Consider the following 24,548-nt stretch of genomic DNA (forward strand, 5'->3'; position numbering starts at 1 on the left):
GATAAAAATGGAATTGTTTGTCTCCTTACCTTCACATGCCATGCACTGGTATGCAAACGTGATGGTAGAGAAGTTCTGAACTGAAATACCCAGAGAGGGATGGGGTTTCTCCAGTGTTTCCAGGGGAGCAGGTGACCTCTTTCTTTAGGAAGGCAGGAAAGCTGGGAGGAAAATGCCAGCAAATTTTCTGCACATCACTTTTTGCCTAAAAAGAAAACCAAAACATATTCAGGGAAAGAATTCCTGAGTGTCCTGTGAAGCCCATTATAAATAAATGTGATTTTACTCATCTATGACATTACACAAAAAACAATTTTCTGCTTTCCAATCCGCACCATGGGTTATGTGATAAACTTCATGAAATGAAGACTGCCTACTGAACAAAATGTTCATTTCTAAAAGTAGCCTGGTTTATATCACCACTTGCAGGGTTTAAATCTCTGTGTTTTCACATGTTCTCATAGGAATGAACTCACTGGATGCTGATTAGCCTGTGTCACTGCAGAACAAAGTACCATTTTTGTGCTTGCTTTATTTTCCATGGAAAATCGACAAGGCAGTTATTGCAAAACTACTTATTTTGCTAAGGTGGAATTGAAAAGAAATATATTTTCAAGCCTGGCTGACTTGCTGCCAAGCTGGCTGAGTAAAAAGCTAAGTTGTGGATTAGCAGACAGGAAGCAAGAAGGAAGGAACACATGCTTGGGCTTGTAAGATGTGACACATGTCAGGGATGAAGTGAAGATAAATCCTTATCCTTATTTCTCAACTAAGCACAAATCTTAAAAGTAGTATCATCATAGCCTACCAGAGTAGTTTGGTATCTTGGTAGCAATGGTAATAAACACATACACTTAATCAATTGCCCAATGCCACATTTGATCTACGTGCAGCGGGTATCACAAACAGTCTTTGTAGTTGGTTCTTGCTGGTATCTTCCAGATATCCTGGAAAAGCAATTGCATTTTTCATCCCAGAGTGCACCAAGAACCTTGACAAAAGCCTCCCACTGGGAAGCAGCAGGTGCTACTGAGAGAGACTCATTCAGAAAGCAAGAGTTGGCAGAAATAATGTAACATCTATTACACTGAAAGTGTCTTTTCTTTAAGAACACCTGCACTATCCACTCCAGCATCTCCTGCAGCAAGGTATAAATGCAGACACTTGCCAGTGATGCTGCTAGGTGAGCTGGTGCGTAGCTTTAAACTCTTGTTGCCAGCAAGATGAATTAAATATAAAGCTTCTAAGATATGGTATTTTAAAATACCATATCTTGTATTGGTGCATAGTTGAGGTTACTGTGTCATGTTAGACACACACACACACACACACATATATATATATTTACTATTTCTAGTCTTGCTGGAGCATTTCTCTGTTGAGAAGGAAGATGAAACCAAAAGGCCTCTATCACAGAGGATGAAGACAGAAGGATTTGAGATCCTCTTTCTGCCACAGAGGCAATTACCTGGTGCAGGAGGAGGTTTGCAGGGCAGAGGATTCCCCATTTATTGCTCTCTTCTCTAGATAGTAGGAATTGTGTCCAAAGACATGGAAGAAGAGGGCCTAAGAGAAGGAGCTGTGCTTGTATAGGACATGATCCTCTAGCACAGCCAAGTGAGCTACTCGCTGTTTAATCAGGTTGATGCAGACTGATTGATTTCCTGCTCTTCCCTCTGTTTCAGGGCACTACGATGCTCGAGCCAGGGTTTTGATCTGCCACATCACCTGGCTGCTGAGAATCCCCTTGGAGGAGCTGGAAGTCCTGGAGGAATCTCTGCTTGAAAGCCTGAAGGAACAAAAAGAGGAAGAGTCAGAGTAAGAGCATGTGGGTTGACTATGGGATGAAAAAACACTGTGCTTGAAAGCTCAGCAGTAATCTCTTGTGCCTAAGTCCAGTCTCTGATCATTCCCCTCTGATCATACACTGGCTCTTAGCTTAATCATTTATGGCTTGATTAGGGTTGCAGAGCCCTCACAGCATTTCAGCTGCACTGAGGAGCAGGGAAGGCTCAGCCTTCTTATAATCTGAGCTGAGACCCAACTGTGCAAGCTGGTAGAGGCCACTACACATTGAACTACCTCATATCCTTGTTCCAATTGCCTCTCCTAGACTGTAGAGTCTTGTATCTCATCTCTTGTCCCAGTATTCTTCAGGTAGAACTGCCTCTTGCAGAATGAAGTTCCTGAAATATGAGGGTTAGATCCTCAGCTGCTCATTTCCTATGGATCTGTCCTCTGTGCCTGTTTAAGAGAGGGCAATAACCTGCAGCTTTAGATACTTGCAGACCTGACTCCTAAGTCTGTGTTATTCATACAAGATTTTTTCTCCAGATCACCACTTTTTAGATGTGAAACAGCCAAAACGTTGTTGGTATCTATAAGAAATGTAGTATTTGTATATTCCACTCATCAGGCAGGAACTGTGCAAAGGTTTAGCAATATGTAAGGCAGTAAATATGTCAGTAGTGGACTTTCCAAGGAATCATTGAATATTTTTTCTGTCAGCTCAGAAAACAGGTTATGAGATTAACCTAAGTGCTAATAACGGCTTCAATTATTTAAATAAAGCTTAACTTTATAGCACACTGTAAAAAGGGAAAGTCAGAACAATCTCAGAGATCATGGACTGCTGACCAGGACACCATTTAGCATGCCAGGAGCAAGGGTTGCCATTAATGGGGACTGTTTTGCTGTGGCTTGTGGAAACAAACTCAATCCTGGGCCTTCAGCACAGCAAAACCCCGATGCTGAGGGTGGTAATTCTGTATTGACTGGACTGTGGCTGCTGTAGCACCCAAAAAGTTAACAGTGTGTCTGATAATGGCAAGAGAAACTGGTGAATTATGCTGCATACTTACAAACATGGCTTTCAAGCAGTGCAGCTAGCCCCAGCGGGGTTTGTGCATGGTGAAAACTACGGGTTTCACTCGTGTTCTTTGCCCAAGTTGCAGCCATGGAAGTAAATAGCCATTAGATAAGAGGAAGAAAACATCTTTATAGCGAGAGTCCGTTACTGCAGTGCTAAAACAAGGCAGAGATCTGTGGGGACTCAATGACCCTTTGCTTGTTTTAAAGTTGGGAGTCAATGGGGAGTCAATGAAATTCCACCTATAAAGTCTCTCTGAACATAATTTGTGCTCCAGGCAAGAGGCTGCACCACCAAGATCACTGAGGGTAGAGAAGTACAAGCAAAGGCAATTAATTACCACAGTGGATAAAAAGCAGTCTGGTAATCAAGGGATAATTGTAATGCAGAAGCTATTAGGAAAGCAAAAACAGTTGCCAACAGCTACAAAAGGAGAGCAATGGCAGGTAAAACTCCTCATGGCGGTGGTTTTACTTACTGCATCTTCGGGCAGGATTTAGCTGCAAGCTATCTTTATACTAACACAAATTGCTCATTATTGCAACTCAAGCTGTATTTCAGCTCTCTGCATGTCATTATTTTCAGCCTCAGACAACAGCACGTTGACTATAAAAGCTGATGAACCCCTCTGCAGAACAGAAATTGCTGGATATTGCCAACTTAGGTATTAACAGACTGCAGCACTCCTTTAAAGAACACCAGGAGTGATTTCTTCCAAAGCCAGCATTCTGATGGGGGAGTGCATGCACAAACCAGGGCACGTCCAAACTCCCCTTTGACCAGGGGGGTGTAGAAAGTGAACTTAGTTAAACAGAAACTGCAGAAGAGGTACCACTGCAGGCTGCAGTGTTGTGCTCTGCAGACAGTTAATGTCTGCAGCTGCAGAAGGTAATACATGATGGAGGCTTTTCTGGAGGATCTCTGTGGAGACAAAGTGCTGGTGCCATGCAAGTCAGTGGGAGCTCTGCCGCTGACTTCAGCGACGCAGGGATTTCACCCACTGTGCTCCATTCTCCTCCTGCTGTGCTGTACAAAGCTGTGTATTGTTTGGGACTCGTCTCAAATTGTCTTTATCAAAATTACAGTGTGCTTAGGGGGTTCCAGGAGGGATTAGGCAATTATATGGATAATGAAAATCCACAATTAGGCTAGGATTAAGAGGGAAAATATCCAAGTTTGGAAGCAAGATAAATTCTCATGTTTCAAGGCCCAGATTAACCTCTGCATAAACAGGCTGGAAGGAACCTTCCTCTGTAAACAACTTATTCCAGTCCTCTCTGGTTCTTGCACTTTCCTCTGAAGAGGGAAGCATTGCTGGTAAGAGAAATGTAGCTTAAATGCACACAGACAAATGAACTACTGACTGTTTAATACCTATTCTATTATTACATTGTGATGTGCAATTAGAAACCAGCTCAATATACACACTGTTGCTGGGAAATAGTTCAATTCCATGTTTGTTAGTGCAAATTCCCCCTATTCCCTTTTGTTCCAAACACTTTTCCCTGTTCCCAGTTCACTTTCTCGTGTTATTTTGATACATAGGCAGTACATGTCTTAAATACAGTTCATATCAATATAGTTTTGAAATGGCTTTGACTTTTTGTTTCTTATTTCTTGCAAGCTTCATCCCTGTTAGGAAGGGTTTTCCAAGTAAGTAACATCTGTTGGCTTTTGTCAGCAATTAAATGCTTTCAGTTTACATCTGTGGGTTTATGTCCATGCTCATGAATCTGAGTGTGTTGTCACAGTCCACACCTGCATGTTACTTTTTACTGTTCCCAGTTGGGAAATTACACTGAGGAGAATAAAAGCAGGTTCTGATGCAGCACTGTCATCCATCAGGCTTTTCCATTAGTGTTTGTGATTCTAATCCCCATCCAGAACTGCAGAAGCAGCAAGAAAAAAGAAGGAAAGAAGGAAGAAGCTGAAGAGGTACCTGCTGATCGGTCTGGCAACCGTCGGAGGCGGCACAGTGATCGGTGAGGCTGCCCCAGGCAGTTTGGAGACCTGCAGGCCTGAACTCCATGCACAGCACTAGGGGCAGAGAGGGGAGGGTACGACTGATTTACACATCCAGCAACAGAAACCATCGTGTCTTTGAGCCCCAGCTCCAATTTTAAAACATTCACTGCTTTCCTTTGCCGAACTGAAGGCAGCATCTTGCTTCAGATAGCAAAAACCCACCCAAGCAAGCAACCAACAACAACACCCCCCCCTAGTAACAGAAGAAACCCCAAATCCAAGAAAAGTTTCAGCCACACGACTCTAAAGAGGAAATAATTAGCTGGGAAAGTTATTCCAGGGTAGATTCACTGGCTGGGGGAAGTAGTAAACCAAGGCTGTCGCCCTTAAAACATGTTTTCTCCGCTTTCACTCTTATCCTCTGTGTTATAAAAGGATCGGATCTTCAACTCTCAATTCAGAATGGTGTGAGACTAGATCAGTATTTCCTAAGCAAACAGGGCACAGCTCACCCCAGGCTACCTCACATTCTTCCTTTGACTTTCATTTCTGCTGAAGTCAGCCAAAGAATCTGTGCAGAGACTTAGGGCCTGGGGAGGGTCTCAAAAAGCCCCTTTATCGGTGATGCCCAAAAGACCATCATCTGTCCTTCTTCAGTAGCATTAGCAGCACTCGCACAGCACAGGGAGTTGACTGCCTGGTTTTTAGAAGTCATAATAATCTAGTGATGTTACTTGTTGCATCTTCAGGCTTGACAGGGGGTCTTGCTGCCCCTCTGATTGCTGCGGGAGCTGCTACAGTCATTGGAAGTGCTGGAGCAGCTGCTTTAGGTTCAACTGCTGGAATTGCTGTCATGGCATCGCTTTTTGGAGCAGCTGGAGCTGGTCTTACTGGTAAGAGAGTGACCACACATTTCTCAGCTACTGAGGCACAGGATCATAGGATCATAGAATGGTTTGGGTTGGAAAGGATCTTAAAATCATCCAGGTCTAACACCCTGCCATGGGCAGGGACACCTTCCACTAGAACTGTGCAGCTCCTATTGACCAAGGAGGAAAAGAATACTTGGTATGTGGTAATGAAGGAAATGAAAGCTTGCTGCTCTGGGTTAGAAAGATGCTGCCAGAGAGCGTAGTAGCTCCTGCACCTGATGTCTTGTCTGCAGCAAAAAAGCCTTCTGCTGGTGTTGCCTCAGATCACACAAGCTCAGAAGGTTCATGTTGGCTCCCTACCAAGCTCTAAGTAATGCATGGACTGGCTGAGGGTTTTGGAACCCTATCCAAGTCCCTCTGTACTTCTGCTGTTAGCAGAGTCTGTCCTTGCTGTGTGGTTTCTCAACTCATGTTTCTGCATTGCTGTTTGTAGGGTATAAGATGAAGAAGCGTGTGGGAGCCATAGAAGAGTTTGAATTCCTCCCACTTACTGAAGGAAAGCAGCTTCACATCACCATAGCAATTACTGGTTGGCTGTGCACGGGCAAATATGGTAAGAACAAGATGAGAACACCAAGAAAAGCCTGAGAGCCATGTCTGGGTCCCACTCCAGGCAGTGTTTGTGCTCTTGTAGCCATGGCTTCCCCACTCTTGCATGGCCTGGTGACTAAAACAGATCAACACTCAACACTAGACTTTGTAACCCAGTCTGCAATCCCAGTTCAAACAGAGGAAAGGGAGAGGACACTAAGTTGGTAGTGACAGTAGGAGTGACAGAGCAGGACTGTTTGTGTGGATAAGTGCAGTATGGTTTTGCTAGGAGAGGTCTGTTTGGGGTGGATCATTTCCAGCACTAGTACAAAGTGTCTCACCTATCTGGGAGACCTTATGTTTCTCCTCCAGTAATTAACAGAAAACAGCATCTTTTTTCTGTCTCAGTGTCTGCCACCTAATGAGCTTTATTGGCAAGAAAGTTCTGTCAAGTACACCCTGTTAAACACAACACTCAGGAGCTGAACTTCCAGGCAGCAACCTTGAAAGGTCTGTAGTGTTTTGTTTGCCAATAGAGCTTGTCACATAAAATATGCCAACAGTCTGCTGATATATTCAGCAACCTGACTGAACAGCTGCCAGTTTCTTCCAAAGCCTCATAATTAACACTGGATATCATTAATGCAGAAAGATATCTCTGTCCTCCCCCTTGTTAGGTCGCAGCTTGCTGTCACAGTAAGGTTATTTTCACTTTGCAGTACTGTGCTTTGGCTCCTCTCATTGACTGCTTGCCAGGGGCCCGAATCCTCAGGGTTGGAGGGTTCCCAGGCACTGTTACAGAGACAAGTGTGTCCCTTCAGGAACCTTTTGGTGTCTCTTTGCCCTTAAAAGGGAGTTACAAATGACACACATTCTTCTTCCATAACTAGCAATCTGCTATAATGTTTTCAAACGCAAAACGAGGACTGTCATCCCTTTTCCTCCTTACAGCTGTGTCTGTCTATTTACACACTCCCATGACTCCTTAGAACAGGGGCTGAGGATGGGATTTTTAGGGAATTCACTGCCTTGTGAGCTTTGAGCTCCCAGAAGCTGCCTGTCTGGATGTTCACAGAGCTGGGAGTATGTTGTGGTGTGATGTGGCGTGGGGCTCCCTGCCCTGCATCCTTTGGGGAAGGAACAGTGTGGGAAGGGGGTTAATTACTTAAGATTAAAACTCTGTTCTGCCCTTCGGAGTTCATCTGCCATTAATAGCACTGCCAGATCTCTCCTGGCCACTTAGTCCAAGCTACACTACATCAGGAGAGACAGTACAACTTAATTGTTCTTTCAGGCAAAAATTAGACTTGCACAGTGGAAATCATCCATTATCTCTCAAACATCCAGGTACTGCTTTTGAGTGGCACCTGGAGGGAAGAAACCTCAACTGAAGCAGCTAACTAGGCTGGATGGCAAAGTAAAACTAACTGCAGTCTGGATGTGCTTTGTTTTCCGACAGGGCCATTGCTGCAGTCCTTGCCCACCTCATTCAAGTGCTGGGAAGATGCTCTGCAGTGCATTTTGACAAGATCTTAGTATTTTCCATGCCCCTGGTCCCATTGAGCTCAGTCCATGCAGCCATTCAGCACTCACCTTTCTCAGGACAGGCTCTCCTTTGGCCTACATGAGAAGGTGGAGCTGCAGGACTCAGCCTGATGTCTGATGATAGGAGGAATGTCATTAATACCTGACATAATTAGTGTTAATGTCCATCTGTCTTGGCAGTCTCTGAGTCAATTGAATGGGCCGTGAATTCTGTGCCTGTCCATGCTGAAGCCTCTTTGCCAAGGCAGCTCAAGCTGCACAATTATTTACACAGACCTAAACCAGTGCAAATAGAGAGTCTAAATCTTTCCTTTTAAAGACGACTCCTGATTTTCACAGTAGATCAGTGCATTCCAGTGCTTAGCAGGTTCTTTTCTGATTCTCTGTTGGGCTCATCCAGCCAGGATGAGCTCTTGTAGCCATGGCTTCTGACATGACTTCCAGGAGTCAGCCACTGTTGTGCTTTCTCTGACCACGGATTCCATCTTTGCACCCTTCCTCAGGGAGCTTCACAGCACCATGGAGCAGCATGTTGCAGTCGAGCGAGCAGTATTGTCTGGCCTGGGAATCCAAGTACTTGATGGAGCTTGGCAATGCCTTAGATACCCTGCTGAATGGGTTTGTGAACATGATGGCTCAAGAAGCCCTCAAATTCACTGTCTTGTCAGGTAAGGACCTAAATCACATCAGATCTGCTCGAATGGCTCTCGTGCAGTTTCACTGTTGGTTTCTGTTGAAAGGAGTGGCTGAGCTCCTTCTCCGCCACACCTGTAGTCTAGATTTGCTTTCCTGTCCTGCTCTGCCCCAGTGTCATTGACTCATTCTTTTAAAATGACAGCTGGAAACACCTTCCTTGACGTGTGACTGTGTTTATTTCTCTATGTTATTACACTGGGGTTTACTGCTTTACATAAAGCTTTCAGACATGCAGGTTACATTCATGCACAGTGTCTGTCTCCGTATCAGAACATCAGCTGCTTTCTTATCTTTCATCTAGCAAAACATTGCTCAGATCAGCTCTTGGGAAAGAAGAAACTGGAAAGGACAGCAGGTCCCAGGTTTAGCTTTCAGCTTAGTGACCTGTCTTGCTTTTGGTGTTTCCTAAGAGCAGCCCCGATTCGTGACTCTGCTGTGCTGTTTGCTTTGTGTGTGGCAGGTATTGTGACAGCTCTGACTTGGCCAACCTCGCTCCTGACTGTTGCCAGTGTCATTGACAACCCCTGGGGAGTGTGTCTCCATCGCTCTGCTGAAGTAGGCAAGCACCTAGCACATATCCTGCTCAGCCGACAGCAGGTAACTGGTTAGAAATGACCCAGCAGTAGTGGCTGGAAGGGATGTGGCCCGTGGAGGTTGAATTTTGGAGTCATGCTCCTTAACTCTCAAGTGATACCTTTCCAGGGACATAAAAAATAATATTAATATGAAAAAATGCTGCATGAATCTGGTTCACTGGGGGAAAATAGGAGATCCCAAGTAAATCAGAGCAATCCTGCTAAGATTTGTACCATTTAACCTGAAGATTTTCTAATGGAAGAAGAGGAGATCCAGGTCATAAATGACAAGAGACTGGACCAGCTCCCAAAATAGCCAGGCCAACACACCTAGTAGAAACCTGAGAAAGTAAAGATAGGTGAAAAGGAAAAGAGAATAAAGAGTGTTAAAAATGCTTCCTGATAAATACAAGGATTGGCAACATACTTGATTTCATACAAGCCCTTTGATTCACTTGGGGGCATTTGTTACTGCCTTTTAAGCATCCTCTGTTGTGAAAACACACATTCCAGTGCTGGGAGCATCTCAAACTAGTTAGCATGATGGCTAGAGAGTCCATTGCACACCTACTCCCTCCTTAACACAAAGAGGATTTTATGTTCTTGTTGAGATTAGGCTCCTTTTGATCTCACAGAAAATCTCATTAGCTTACCCCACGTCATGTTCAGAACAGCCACACAGTGCTGCTGTCACTCAGTCTGAAGTCTAGAAGTGGCCAATATCTTTGTGTTACACCTGCTTCTTCTTCTGTTTACTGCAACATTCCCAGGAAGAGTTTGCTCCTTGAATTAGGCTTCCATTTGGAAGTCTCAAACCAATGACAGCTTCTGGGTGGTTTGTTTGAAGCATCTGCTTTATTGTAACTTGTGATCACTAGATTCTTTCAGTTGATTTTCTGAATAGCAAAAAGATATCAAAGTGTAAGTGTTTTGTGTATCAGGGTCTTGGGATCTGGTGTCCAGTCTCCCTTTCTGGTTCTAGAATAGTATTTGATGGCATTTCCTCCTTTCCTTCTTTCTTAGGGCAAGCGACCTGTCACACTGATTGGCTTCAGTCTGGGTGCAAGAGTCATTTACTTCTGCCTGCAGGAAATGGCTCAAGAAAAAGGTAAAATTCACCTTCTGATCTTTTTCACCTTCATTTTCCTCACTGCCAGTAGAGAAGGTTTTCTTCCAAGAGAATCCCAGAATCCCAGCCTGGTTTGTGTTGAAGGGACCTTAAAGCTCCTCCAGCCCCAACCCCTGCCACAGGCAGGGACACCTTCCACTAGAGCAGGTTGCTCCAAGCCCCTGTGTCCAACCTGGCCTTGAACACTGCCAGGGATGGGGCAGCCACAGCTCCTCTGGGCACCCTGTGCCAGCGCCTCAGCACCCTCACAGGGAAGAGCTGCTGCCTTGTGTCTACGTAAGAGGAAAATTTCTTCAAAACAGAGCTTGGGTCTTCTATGGTAGGACAAAAACCTTAAACTAAAAGGTTTCGAAATGCATTTAGAGCCCAATCCTACTGTCACTTCCACAAGTTCAGTGGATGAAATCCACTGTGCTCACTCGAGGCGCTCAGTGTGTCAGTTTGGTCTCCAGTCTGTAAACAACAACTTGACATTTTGTGACATTCAGCTGCTGGATCAGTCTGTGAGCTGCCCACATGATGCTGTGATCTTGGCAGAGGATGGTTTGCCTTTATTGGAAGCTCTCTGTAGCTGTTGTAGCTGATTCCCTGAGTCCTCCCTTCCATTTAAGTCACTGAAATGCCACTGTCATCTGCTATTTTCATGGTAATTTTTCCCCAAAGTCAAGTATAAAACCATCTGTCAATTTATTACCCATTGTGGTTCTGTTTATTAATAGATTCTATTTTTGATTTAGAAAGAGAATAAAATCATGATGATCAGTTGATGTAAATTGCAACTTGGAGTTGAGTCAGTAGTGAGTGTGTGCCTGCAGCCTTCCCCTTCTGTGGCAATTTAATTCATCAACCAGCCAGCCTCACAAAGAGTCCCTAATAAACAAAGAGCTTTATAAAGGAAAATGTTCAATAAAGGCCAAGAAGGTGGGAATAGAGTCAAGTGAGGACAGAGCAGGTCAGCAGTTTCTCTCTTGACAGCTGTGTACCAGAACTTCGCTTCTGGTTTCAGATGTGAGCCTTCAAAAACAGGAATTCTGGCCTCAAAATAAATCTAATCAAATCCAGAATGATCCTAATGGAGTTCTCCCAAAGCCAGAACCCAGATCCTAATCTGGCCCTAAATCTACTCTTTTTGTGTCCAGAGAATGCCAGGGGCTGGGATATTTCCAGGTTTTTATTTAATGGTGTGCAGGCTCTCGCTGGAATAACGGGCTGTAGCTAAGTACTGCAGGAAGGGGAATCATTAGGAGTCTTTAAGGTTGGCTGCCATTCTAAGGGAACCTTACATTGTCGTTGGGTATCACAGCAGCTCCCCACTGCACACTGAGTTTTCAGTTCCTTAATTGAATTATGAAAGCTGAGCTGCTGGTGAGATGAAAAGCAGCACGTTCAGTGCACATTGCCAAGGCCTTCTTCACATGCACATTCCAGCACAAGCCACAGAAGGAATGGAGCTGGGACCTGGAACATCTGCGACTCGTTTGGGTTTGGGCTTGGATGTCTCACACAAAAGGAAAACAAGGCCTAGTCAGGCAGCCTTTTGTATCCAGATGGCAGTGGCATTTCTGAGGACAAGTAACAGCGTGGATTATCCAGTGGCAGAAACTCAGATGCTGTTAAAAGAAAACACTCTTCTGCAAAGCAATGAAATAACCTTTGGGATTCTTAATCACAAATGACTTTGGAAGCCAGAGCTCAGGACGTGTTCAGATAACAGCATTATAGCAGAAGATGTAGCAAAGACCCATCAGAGACAAGTTACTGCAGGGGGGGGTTATTGGTCATGTTTCTTCACCACAGTTCACGTGCATTTAGTGAATAAGAAGTGTGAACTCTTGAAAATTGCTGTTAGCACCAGAACCTGCACCTTGAAACCAGGCTGGGTGAGGGGTCACCCGGTGCTGATTTGTCTGATGCTGAAGAAGCTCTTCCCTGTGAGGGTGCCCAGAGAAGCTGTGGCTGCCCCATCCCTGGCAGTGTTCAAGGCCAGGTTGGACACAGGGGCTTGGAGCAACCTGCTCTAGTGGAAGGTGTCCCTGCCCGTGGCAGGGGTTGGAGCTGGATGAGCTTTAAGGTCCCTTCAACCCAATCTTACCAGGTTTTGATTTTTGCCCCTTTTCTTTTTCTTCATTTTCCTGCTTGTGCAGCCTTTACTGTTCTTCATCACAGAACAGATTTGCAGACTGGGAAAGAGAGTGTCAGCACTGTAGAGGTCAGTGATCTGTTCTCAGCTGTTTGTCAGCATTCAAAGAAAATGTGTATGTTTCAGGCATTGTCGTTCTAAGCAAGAAAGAAGCTGTACAAAGCACTGGAGAAACAAAAGCTTCCAATACCTTGCCCAGATGTCCAGGATGCTGTGTGTTTATTCAGTTGGTTCACGCTGTGGCCAGGGAATTTAGTACCTTGGTTGGAACAAGCTCTCCATATGAGAGGCTTTGGGTTTCTTTTCTTTTTGGTTAAGCTCTGGGTGTCTTTTTCATTGCCCATGATTATGGGAACAGGACTTTATTGCTCACAGGTTACACTAACAAAATGGAATTGCTCTTTGCTGTTCTCCATTGTGGAAAATTTGCTTTGCAATAAGAATAATACCACAAGAGCTCTTTTGGATTGTTGTCAGGTGCTGGGATTTACACTGCAGAGAAAGACCCAGGCACTGCAGGCAGCTCCAAGTCCTTTCCTGCTATGAGGGAAAGGAAACCAATTGATCTACATGTAAAAAGCCAAGCCAGGCAGCACCTCCCCATCCAAACTTGAGGTGCTGTGCACTCATTGCCAGTCTCACATCCCCACAAACTGCAGCATACTATCTTACAGCCTGCAAAGGCAGCCTGGGAATGGTTTGGCTCACAGCTTGTGAGTGCTGGGCTCCCATGGGTGGAGAGTATGGATTTGGCATGCTGTGCCCGTGAGTCTCCAAGGACTGTGATTTTCATTTAGGTCTATGGTATCACTCTTGATCTCTCTTTACCAAGATGATTTATGAATAGATATTAATATATTAGATGGGATTTTAGGAAAGTAGCAGAGCTGCCCAAGATTTTCATTCAATCATGATTTCTACTGGAATTCCCCAGCTGCAGCTGTCTCATAAGAGGAAGATTTATTATGCTTCAAAGTCAACATTGCTTTTCAGCAAATCATGCCCTGGGCATCCAGGTTAAAGTGCTCTTCAAGAAAATCAAACAAGTTTGATAGATTGTCAAAGTGGGTCTGGGGAGACCCTCCCTGCATCCTGCATCCAGCTCTGGGGAACAGCACGAGAGGGACATGGAACTGCTGGAGCGAGGCCAGAGGAGGCCCCGGAGCTGCTGCGAGGGCTGGAGCAGCTCTGCTCTGGAGCCAGGCTGAGAGAGCTGGGCTGGGGCAGCTGGAGAAGAGAAGGCTCCTGAAGGGGAGACCTCAGAGCAGCTCCAGTGCCTAAAGGGGCTCCAGGAAACCTGGAGAGGGGCTTTGGACAAGGGCCTGGAGGGACAGGACAAGGGGAATGGCTTTAACCTGCCAGAGGGGAGACTGAGATGAGCTCTGAGGCAGAAGCTCTTCCCTGCGAGGGTGCTGAGGTGCTGGCACAGGGTGCCCAGAGAAGCTGTGGCTGCCCCATCCCTGGCAGTGTTCAAGGCCAGGTTGGACACAGGGGCTTGGAGCAACCTGCTCTAGTGGAAGGTGTCCCTGCCCGTGGCAGGGGTTGGGACTGGATGAGCTTTAAGGTCCCTTCCCACACAAACCATTCCTGGCCACTTCGCTCTCTTCCCATCAGTCTGCCCCCTTTTACTCTGTCAGGATTTCTAATTTTCCCATTTACTGACTCCAGCTTGAACTGCAGACACAGAATTTATGCAGAATGATGTTCAAGATCCTCCTTTCCACTGCTCCTGTCTTTAAACCACAGAAGTGATGGTTTTTCCATAGTACACATCAGAACCTACCCCCTCCTTCACGGATGTGTAAAAATACATTTCCTGATCTGTGTTCTAATTCTGAACTGTTCCACTTTCATCTCAACAGACTTCCAAGGCATCATTGAAGATGTGGTCTTACTGGGAGCTCCCGTGGAAGGAGATCCCAAGTACTGGAAGCCTATTACACAAGTGGTGTCGGGCAGGATCATAAATGGTTACTGCAGGTCTGTACATGCTTCATCGTCCTGGTGTCACTTTGACATGATTTCATACATTTATCTTTTCTAAACATTGTGTGAGTGAGTATTTGCTTCAGTAGCACCAGAGACAGCAGTGCCAGAGCCTCTTTGTGCCGAGGGTCTCTCCCTCAGATCAGTTGGGATGACAGTTTTCAGGAGACACCTGAAGGCTGGTCTGTGTCCAGCTCTCGGCCCTCTTTGATGCAAAGGAAGCCTGAAGTGCTCAGTATGTGTGTCCTGTTTGTACAGTGGCAGCGTTACATCAGCTTAAAGCTGGGTCAGTGTGTTTGTGTGCATCATTTGATGTGTTCAAAGACCTCTTTCAATCTTATCTTTGTGTAAAGGACTGTAAATACAGCCCTTTGGTTCACTGACAGTTAAAGAATGAGAACTGAAATCTATGAAAGCTTTGACATACAATTCACCAGGGACTGCCAGTGGGGAGCAAGCTGTGCAAGTTGCAATGGGAGGGAAGGAGCTCAAGCAAATTGATGACTTTTTGTATCTAGAGTCAGTTTCTGGTCCAGATACTTACAAAGGAGGTATAGTTGGAAGAGCTGTACCAAATTTACTAAGGATGAGGAAGAATAGAAACATCACCTTGAAAGCAAATAGCAGCCTTTAACACTGTGCAGACAACTGCTTTGTGGGTTGTGCTGGGTGAGGAGAGGCATGAAGCAGCTGAAGCAATCTTATAAAAGCTAATCAAGAATTCAAGTGATGGTATCAAATCTAATGACTCTGTACTGGGAGATAATTGTGACCAGAACACTGCTTACCACCACAGTTGGAAGAGGGAACATTAACATGAAGGAATGAAGCAGGGAAGACTAAGAGTATGGGGAAAATAAAGTGAGAAATAACTGGGCAAGAAGGTTAGCAAAGAACATGTAACTGCAAGTCAAGGCAGCTTATAAAGCCATGAGCCTGGGTCAAGGAGAGCTGAAAATGCTGCTGGTACTTTCCATACACACATTCTTATATATGGCTACATGTACATAGGTGTAAGATGAGGAAGTATTGCACTGCTGTGCATCTAACACGGCCTAGTCATTTACAAAGAACTCAATAAAAGTATTAAAAGCATCAAAGGTGAAAACAACAACTGATTAATCCCATCTGTCAGATCAGCTGAAGATTGTTGCTTTTGTCCTTTCTGGATCACAGGAGGTTTTACAGCTGCTGGAGATGCAAATCACTTACAGGAGTTCTGCATGTGACAGAAGGAAAAAGCAATTCCTGCCTCCTTGGGAGTGCTCCTGGGGCCCTCCAAGCAGCCAGAAATCCTGGATGCAGTTGTAGCATGGAACTGAATTTGCCCAGGCAAATATTTTTCCTCCCTGTGTTACACAAACCCCAATGTCGCTGCAGAAAGCTCCGTGTATTCATTTCCTACAAACCCCCCCTCCCAAAAGGTCTTGTTACAGTTCCAAAGCCTGCATGTGCTGTTGGAATAAAACAGTGTGTGTGTTTGTACCTCTGTGCTGTAGTTTAGTTTGTCTCTGCTTTGCCAAGCCCATGAATTGATGTGGAATGCAAAGAAGCAGGTGAGGAGCCTGTCCCCACTCTGCTGGTTCTCCCCTTTGCCCTCAGTGCTGGATTTGAGGGTTATTCAGTTAACATGAGGGCAGCTAGAGGAGGTCACTGAGAGATACGGAGAGCTTATGAGAGGCTATTAGATATGAGAGAAGAATTACACATTTAGTGGTACAATCTCACCTGATTTTGATTCCTCTGGTCTCTCGCTCATACCAGTTGTGGCTTTGTTCTGTCACTTTAGGAGTAGCTCTCTTTAGATCAGCTGAATTACATTGAATAGAATTCCTGCACAATCAGATCTGGGCCCAGTTTCACAGACTCACACAGTTGTTTGTTATTTGTTGAACTTCAGTCCAGTGTGACTTGTCTCCTTCAGCTTTGAAGCCTGAAAGGACACGGAGAGTGAAAGCCAACTGTCAGAGCTGTCCCATCCCATGTCACAGCGGGGTTACAAATTCCTACTGGGAAAGCTTAACCAAATGAGTCAGTCTCACTTTGACAGAACCCATGCTGGAGTAGCAGGGATGCATTGCAGAGGTTTTGCAGAGCTCTGTGTACACTTACAACTTCTAGCATAGACCCTCTGGGAGTGGAGAGGAGCAGCTAGAAACGGCTGCCTGTGCAGGTGTGTTTCACAAACACCACTTGCATCCAGCTTCAATCTGCTCCACACTGTTTGGGTGCCCAGATTTTACACTGCTGCTCAGCACAGGAGAAGAGGTTATGTATTGCCAAAGGACTCACCCTGACACTGCCACAGTGACTTAAGGCTGTGCTATACAGTGAGAACAAACTCTTCCTTGTTCTGTCATTGAAACCATGTTTGTACAGTACCTCTAAATCAGGAGCACCCCGAGGAGCTTCACAGTCAATGTTTATGCCAGCAGCATTGGTGTTGGCCTTATCGTGTTGGCAGCTCTCTACAGGCTGGAGAATGTTCTACCTGTTAGTACATTAGAAAGATTAAATATGTGAATGTGTTGCAATCTCTAAGCAAATACAGAAAGAAACAGAAGGGTCAGACTTTTAAACCTGCTGCACATAATAGAGACTACACCCACGGCTCAGGACTCAATTCAGACTTACACAACCATGGCCCAGGAACCTGCTGTGATCTCTACATATTACTTTGCTTTGGCAACAGGATTTAAGCACACTCTTCTTCTGCTCTGCTCCTAGGGGGGACTGGCTGCTGGGGTTTGTGTACAGAACCTCTTCTGCCCAGATCAATGTTGCAGGCCTCCAGCCGGTGGACCTGGATGACAGGAGGATGGTAAACATGGACCTTTCATCTGTAGTAAGTAACACTTCTGATTTTCTCAGTGTTTCCTTTGCTTGCAGCACTGCAACCTCACAGTCATTGGTTAGGGGAGGATGGGGTCCTGAAGGGAGCACCTCTGTGTGCTTCCCTTCCCTTGCTCAGCTCACACTTCACTATAGATTTTGTTGCCCAGCCAGCACTCAATACGGAGCAAAATAATGAGAATCTGCCTTTCTTTTTGGGTTATGTTTGGGATTTTTTGGTAGTGAAATATCTCATCCTGGAGGCAGAAAATGTCATCATCTCCAAGAAAGACCTGGGACTTGACAATGTCTTGTCAAGAAAGACCTTGTGCCTACATGCCAGAGAGGGCATATAGGGTAGGATCAGCAGCTGGGAAACCTGCAGCCTTGTCTTGGTGCAGCCTTCAACACCATTCAGGTCCACACAGGGACAAGTCCATAGACCATGTACCTGGGTGCCCTGGGCTGCCCTGGTGCTGTGGTGCAGGAACCAGTCTGTAACTGGAGCAGCTCTGTGAGATCAGTGACCAGTTTGGTAGGTCCAGACCTGGGCTGTGGCTTTGTTGGAGTGGAGGTCTCCAGGAAACAGGAGGAGGTTCACCCGTGTGCCTGGTACACATCAGCTTCCTCAAAGCCCTCTGGTGTCAGTAATGAAAAGCCACTGGATTGCATGTCCAGCAATATTCAACTCAATTACCTTAAGCAAACTGATGCTCTCATTGCCTTGTCTCCACTGACGAGTGAGCTCTTCCACAGAAAATCATGCAGAACTTCCTTGGTTATCCATATTCACAGTAATCTTGGACATGCAGTTCTTGTTTTGCCACATCTTCATGCTTTAATTCATTTTTCACTCTGCAAACTGGACTGGAAGGTGCTCAGTTTGCTTCCATGGTCATTGATCAGCCACGACTCCTCCTGAATGTCCCCATTGTCACCGCTGCTCTGGAGCCAAAGGCACTTTTAAGTGCTTTCAGATTTGTTGGAGCACCAGCCTGCTGAGCCTATAAATACACAACCGTTACCAGCTCTTTTCATTCATTATAACTGAGCCATGGCCAGCCCTTGCCAGAAAATATGGGACTTAATGCTCTACAGATCAAATAGAGACTGCGGAAAAAACTAGAGGCTTCCCAGAAGGAAGTGCTGTAGCAGAGGCTTTTATACACGATCCAGCACTGAAACTGTTCTTGTATCTTTGCATCTCACTGGGTTTTCTGGTTTTCCATTTCCACATGTGCCCACAGGCAATTTCTTCCCCATCCCCAGAGTTGCCATTAGTCACTTGTGAGCAGTGACATCTGTTGCTGGCATGAAAAGAAGAATGGTCAAAGCTGTCAAACAGTGTTGGCTCTGGGCTGCCTCCTGCCAGCTCAGCCCTTGTTACTCTCCTCTTTTTGACTTCTCTTCAGAAATCCTCTTTCTGTTGACTTTCTGCTGCCTGAACTTTGAATTCCCCCGAGTCCTGCAGCCTCCCTCCTGCCTGGCTGCCAGCAGCGCCCCCAGTGTCCCCAGAGCTGCAGCAGTTACGGTTCAGCTGAGTGAATAAGCGTGCAGAGCTGCTGCCTGCTCATCTGCCGCTGCTGCGCACCAGTACCCGCGCTGCGTGGTGCCAGCCGACAGCCCAGCTCTGCTCTCCCTTCCGAAGGAGCTGACGCTTCCACTTGCTTCATCTCACTGCAAAGCACTGGGGATGGAGGCGGCCCCCGCAGGGGGAAAAGCCTCTCTTGAGTAGGTGTCGTTGTCTTGATCCATTTTCCAGACCATGGAGCTTTATGAAAAGAATTACAGAGCATCCTGATGAACGTTTGACAAGTGAAAGGAGCGAGAACTGGGAAGGGAACGCTCGGGGGCAATATGTTTTAAAGCAAAGATGGATTTTGCTGCAAATACGGCGCAGAGAGATTTTCTACACTGGAGACTGGCTCCATCCCTGCGGATGCCTTTGGAGGATCCCATCCCCAGGAGTGTCCTGCCAGGAATAAGAAAGGACAAGCTGTGCCAGAGTAACAAAGCATAGGTGATGCAAAGGTGCTCAGTGTAAAACTATTATGCAGGCAGCCCCAGTGGTTTAGGCACCTCCCAGTCCATCTGTGATGAAAACTGGGCTGGATCCAAAGAGCTTGGTTCTCTTTGCTTCAGAATCCTCATATAGGTGGAGGACTGAGAGATCTCAGTATAAACAGGACTAAGAGATTCCAATATAAACAGGAATTCACCTCCAAGGCATTTATTGCATGTCTCTCTTGATTAGTATGGTTTTTATCTGGCTGTCAGTAAAAAAACAGAGAGAAAACTGTCCTCCCACTCAGCAAATGCAGTTATAAAACCTTCCTAATGGTTACAATGGGGCTGATTTATCCCCTAGATTTATTTGACAGCACCTGTTACAGAGACCAAGGAAGCAGTTGTGCTGTGGTGGGTTAGATTGATTGCTGCTTGTTCAGATGGGCTGTTGGAGATTACACTGCATGAACATCTGCACACTGCAGAGCTGCTCCAGTCAGAGCACAGGCCGTGTGTGCTCACACAGGTTCACACGTCAAGAACAGGGGCTTCAGTTTCTCTGGGCAGTTTTACTGCTGCAGAAACCAGGAGTGGACTTGGAAGCAAAGGGGCAGGAGGAATGTGCAGTGGGAAGTCCAGCAGAGAGCATGGACGGGCCATGATGCCTTCCAGTGTCTGAAGGGGGCTACAGGGATGCTGGAGAGGGACTCTGCATCAGGGACTGGAGTGACAGGACAAGGGGTGATGGGTTCAAACTGAAACAGGGGAAGTTCAGGTCAGATCTAAGGCAGAAGCTCTTCCCTGTGAGGGTGCTGAGGCGCTGGCACAGGGTGCCCAGAGAAGCTGTGGCTGCCCCATCCCTGGCAGTGTTCAAGGCCAGGTTGGACACAGGGGCTTGGAGCAACGTGCTCTAGTGGAAGGTGTCCCTGCCCGTGGCAGGGGTTGGAACTGAAGGAGCTTTAAGGTCCCTTCAACCCAAACCAGGCTGTGGTTCTGTGACAGCTGTTGCAGAGTCAGTACCGTTCTCTCGTCAGTCCACTGTGAAAACTGTCTTAAAGATCTTTACACTATGATGAAGTCCTTCCTTTCCCATGCTTCCAATGGCACATAAATTCTGCTTTTCTTATGCTCCATCAACACACGTGGAGCCTGCCCTGGCCCTGCGAACGGAGAGAGCTGTGTGGTGTCTGCAGGTGTCTCTGATCACCACTCCTCAGACACAGTGATCTCTGTCCCCTGCCCTCTCCACCCAGCACTGCTCCATCGCTGTGGAGAGCAGCATCACAGCTCACCTCATCACCAGGGAGGGGGCTGCAGCCTCAGGGGTGGCATCACTTGTTTTCAAAGCTCCCATAAACTGACCTGTGTCTTTATGGCTCTTACTGCACCCAACGGAAAGACTTGAGTTGGAATTTTAATAGCCCATTATGCTCAATGACATTCCTGGTCCTTTGAGGTGGATTTGAACTATGAAAACCTTTCCAAAGTACCGAACTGACGGCTCCTTCCAGCTGACTGCTGGATCCACCTGAGCAGAGCTATCACCTGCAGTCCTTTGGAGATCTGGCAGGGCAGTGCTGTAGTCCCACAGCAGAATTCGTGATACAGGCAGCTTGTGCTTGCCAGTAAGTCAAAGCAACCATAAAATCAGATACCAGAGGGGTAGAAGTCGCTGATGCATGCTGATAAACCCACCCCACTGCTTGCATTTCCTTATAACGAGCATAAATGTATTTGCTTTGGTTACAAGACCAATATTCTATTCCATTTGTTCTGGAATTCCTCTTGCCCTTTGTTCTGACAGATTATCCAAACAACTTTTTATTTCCTTGTAATGCTTTTATTGTTCCTTGCAACGTTTTCAATGTTCCCATCCCATCTCCAGCGCAGCCGACCCAGCAGAGGAATTCAGCACATGAAAACAGGCTTTTGGGAGAGGGAATCACTACATTTTCCCACCAGGATGGCTGCACAGCTTGAAAGCAGCAAGGAAATGTGTTTGCTGTTCTTTTGCTGATGGCTCAGTACTTAACGTCACAGTACAGTGTTTGGCACATATATTCTATAGCAGAGAAAGAGTCCTACCTCCTCTTAATGCTTCTCAGGGCTTGCCTTGGTCTGGCTGTGTGGAATCCAACCCTGGGCATCCTGGAGACAGATTTGAGCTTCCTTTCAAGACACTGAGTTGTAGTAGCAGAGCTGAGCATGGGACAGGCTTTCAGGAGGCCTCAGCTGCTCTTTTAGCTGCACAGGGAAGGTTCAGCTCTTCAGAACCACTTGTACCCAGCATCTCTCAGTGATGATGGTGCTCGAGGAAGAGGAATTCCCCATCGGGTTAGTGGAAGCTGCTGGATGCTGAGGAGTTCTGGAAGTCTCATCCTTAGGGGGGCAGAGATTTGTGCTCCCTGACTAATAACTAGAGAACACAACAGGTTGAGAAACTCCCCAGTGCTGACCAGGGCAGGTAGATGGTGACTGTAGAGGTTTCAGAACACACAAACCAAGAGACTTCCCAACCCCTCCCAATAAGCCCATTTCCTTCTTGTTTCTCTCCGCCTTGTCCAACACTGCTCGTTTCTCTCTGTAGCTCCAAGCCTCCCTGTTGAGTAGTAAAAGGCTCAGACTTGTTCAGAGAACAAGGCACACAACAGCCAGTCCATTAGCCCTTCAATGGGTATTTTAATTAACTAATCTGTTCAAAACAGCCAGAGCCTGTTGAGCCATCTGGGCTGGTTCAAGTCACATATTGCATTACTAATGTGCTGATTAAAAACTTCTCTTTGCTCCAAGTCCCAAGTGCATCCAAATGTTACCACTCAAAAGCTGCTTCGTGCAAACAGCTCCGAGGCTTGAATTCCACCCATGCAGGAAAGGAGGCTTCTTTTAGGCTTAGGTCAAGGTGTGCTGCTAAGCCTGGCTGCTGGCTTAGCAAGGAAGGAGCCAGGCTAGCAGGGAGGGAGCAGGCTGGGTGTCTTTGCAGCCCCTTCCTGGGAAGCAGGAAACCTGGGAATGTGGTGTTGGGTATTTCCTGCTGTGGAAATTCTCTATTTCCTAGCAATATTTGGGAAAAGAGGAGGTGGTGTTGCCCAAGAGAGCTTTCTGCCTGGGTCAGGAATGGTTTAAACTGTTAGAAATTGAATTTACCAGAGATGCTTAAATATCTTAGTGTGCAAATCATACCTTGTATAGGACACCTGAAACAGAGAAGGCAGCTTCTGCCTTCAGCCTGTTGGCCTTTAGCATCCAACAATAATCATAGAATCCCAGCCTGGTTTGGGCTGAAGGGACCTTGAGATCATCCAGTTCCAACCCCTGCCACGGGCAGGGACACCTTCCACTAGAGCAGGTTGCTCCAAGCCCCTGTGGCCAACCTGGCCTTGAACACTGCCAGGGATGGGGCAGCCACAGCTTCTCTGGGCACCCTGTGCCACCCTCAGCACACTCATAGTGGAGTATAATCACCTGCAGAGGAGGTTCTCTCTCCTTCTTGTGTCCTGCCTGGAATGGAGCACTCCAGCCTCCATCTCAGAAGGGTTTATCTTATCATGGAAATCACCCACAATAAAACTGTGTGCGTCTGTGTATTGTTGACTTTAATTTGGCTCAGGCCAACCTCAGGCTCCCAGTTTCCTCTGGTGTGGGCCAGGTCACTGTGCCTTCCAGCCAAGAACCTTTAACACACTTGGTAGTTGCTGTGAGATTTAATGACTCTGTTCCAATTAAGATAATCTTTGCTTTTAGGGACCTACGGCACAACGAGGACACGTGATTTAGCAGAGAGCAGGGAGCTGAACTAGGACAGCTTGTCTGGGTGTCTCTGCCCATGGCAGGTTATGCTTTTGTGGTACCCAGAATCTGTGGGTTTGTAACTCCGCAACATCCAAGCACTTAAACACACCCCCCTTAGAGGAAAACTAAGCCAGGAGCAGCGTGTGCCTCGCAGGGAGCAGCCAGCTCAGGTTACTGATGGGCACCAGCACTTTTCAGACCTCTTTCTTTCAGCCTTTCAGAGCTAAACCCAAGTCTGACGATGCGGTGGCTTCTGAGCTGAAGGACTCCACTGAGCGCGGCATCCCGCAGCTTCCCCACTAACAGGACTCTTGTTGCCTGCAGGTCAGCGGCCACCTGGACTACATGAAGCAAATGGACACGATCCTCAAAGCTGTGGGCATTAAAACCAAGGAACAGAAGGGCAGTGGCAGCCTCTCCTCCCCTCCAGCCAGGAAATCCCAGCAGGCCGCGGGCAGTGGGACTTGGGAAGAGGAAGGCACTGGGCAGGAGGAGGAGGAGGATGCGAGTGAGGCTGGCCCAGCCAGTGCTCGCTGCCCAGATTCCCCCAGCCCTGTCTTGGGAGGAACCAAGGAACAGGCAGCAGGTGAAGGAGCACGTTAGAGCTCTTTGTGCTGGGCAGAGATGCTCAACCAGCACTAAACCCGCTTCCAAAGCACCAGCTGCTGCACTGGCATTCCCAAAGGAATATCGGTAGCGCGGGCAGAGCTGCATCTGCAGGTTTCAGAACCTGGAGCGTGGCACCAGCGTGGCACTGGATCAAAGCCTGTGGAGCAGCTGCCCACAGCATCTCCCACGGACGAGATCGGGCTGATTCCTGCCCAAATCATCCCTGCTCCTCAGGAAGCACTGCCCTCTTTGCACAACCTGGGCTCATCCTGGAGGGAAGCAGCTCTCCCCATCAGAGCCTGTGTCTCTGCTGTGTAACTCTGGGGAAAGAGGTGGCTCTGTGGGTATTTTTAAGCATATTGTGGAGAGGGGCTCTAGGAAATGAAAACCACTTTTGGTGGTTGATTTGGCTTTTGGTTCTCAAGTGAGCTGGTGCATTGCAGGCTCTGGTGTCCAGCCACATCTCAGTGCCCACACTTCGGCTCTGCTGAGCAGGGAGGCGAAGGGCTGGGGCTGCCTGGCTCCTATCCCTGTCTGCTGTGGGTTTGCTGCCCGGGCTTGGGCACTTCCCCATCAACAAGACTGTTTCCCTGTCTGCAAGCTGAGGGCAGTGAGTGCTCGAGGTGGAGACACACTTGGAGACCCCAGGTGACACGCAGCAGAGCGGGCTGGTTGTGATTTATTACTCTGTAAAACCTCCTCCCAGGCTTTGCAAGCCAGCAACCCACAACATCCTTTGTGTCCCACACACTTCTCCAGCCATAAAAGCCCCCTCTAGGCATGTTTTTCATTGGCTTAGAATAAAACCAATACTTGGCATAGGATGAATCTGTTTGATTTCTACCTCCTTCCATAAGAGCTAATTGGCATCCACTTTCCTCTCCCCCAGTCTCACACCAGAGGGAGGGACCCCACTTTACATCCCCCACCACACAGAGCCTTC

The 24,548-nt window shown here is 46.8% G+C and overlaps 1 protein-coding gene across 1 annotated transcript in view; it reads left to right on the forward strand.

Annotated features, from left to right (window-relative positions):
• The window catches only part of TMCO4 (transmembrane and coiled-coil domains 4), a gene marked incomplete at its 3' end in the record, with an annotated part of 28,831 nt that extends 5,249 nt beyond the window's left edge, over positions 1 to 23,582 (forward strand). The window contains exons 4-13 of the mRNA XM_010013563.1: positions 1,686 to 1,818; positions 4,754 to 4,851; positions 5,584 to 5,727; positions 6,200 to 6,319; positions 8,346 to 8,510; positions 8,999 to 9,135; positions 10,137 to 10,221; positions 14,245 to 14,362; positions 17,096 to 17,213; positions 23,321 to 23,582. Of these exons, the coding sequence (XP_010011865.1) occupies positions 1,686 to 1,818; positions 4,754 to 4,851; positions 5,584 to 5,727; positions 6,200 to 6,319; positions 8,346 to 8,510; positions 8,999 to 9,135; positions 10,137 to 10,221; positions 14,245 to 14,362; positions 17,096 to 17,213; positions 23,321 to 23,582 (1,380 nt within the window). The remainder of the gene's footprint in view (positions 1 to 1,685; positions 1,819 to 4,753; positions 4,852 to 5,583; positions 5,728 to 6,199; positions 6,320 to 8,345; positions 8,511 to 8,998; positions 9,136 to 10,136; positions 10,222 to 14,244; positions 14,363 to 17,095; positions 17,214 to 23,320) is intronic.
• Positions 23,583 to 24,548: the final 966 nt, after the last annotated feature.

The sequence above is a fragment of the Nestor notabilis genome, unplaced genomic scaffold (genome assembly GCF_000696875.1).
Source record: "Nestor notabilis isolate BGI_N333 unplaced genomic scaffold, ASM69687v1 scaffold28304, whole genome shotgun sequence".
Taxonomy (NCBI): Eukaryota; Metazoa; Chordata; class Aves; order Psittaciformes; family Psittacidae; genus Nestor; species Nestor notabilis.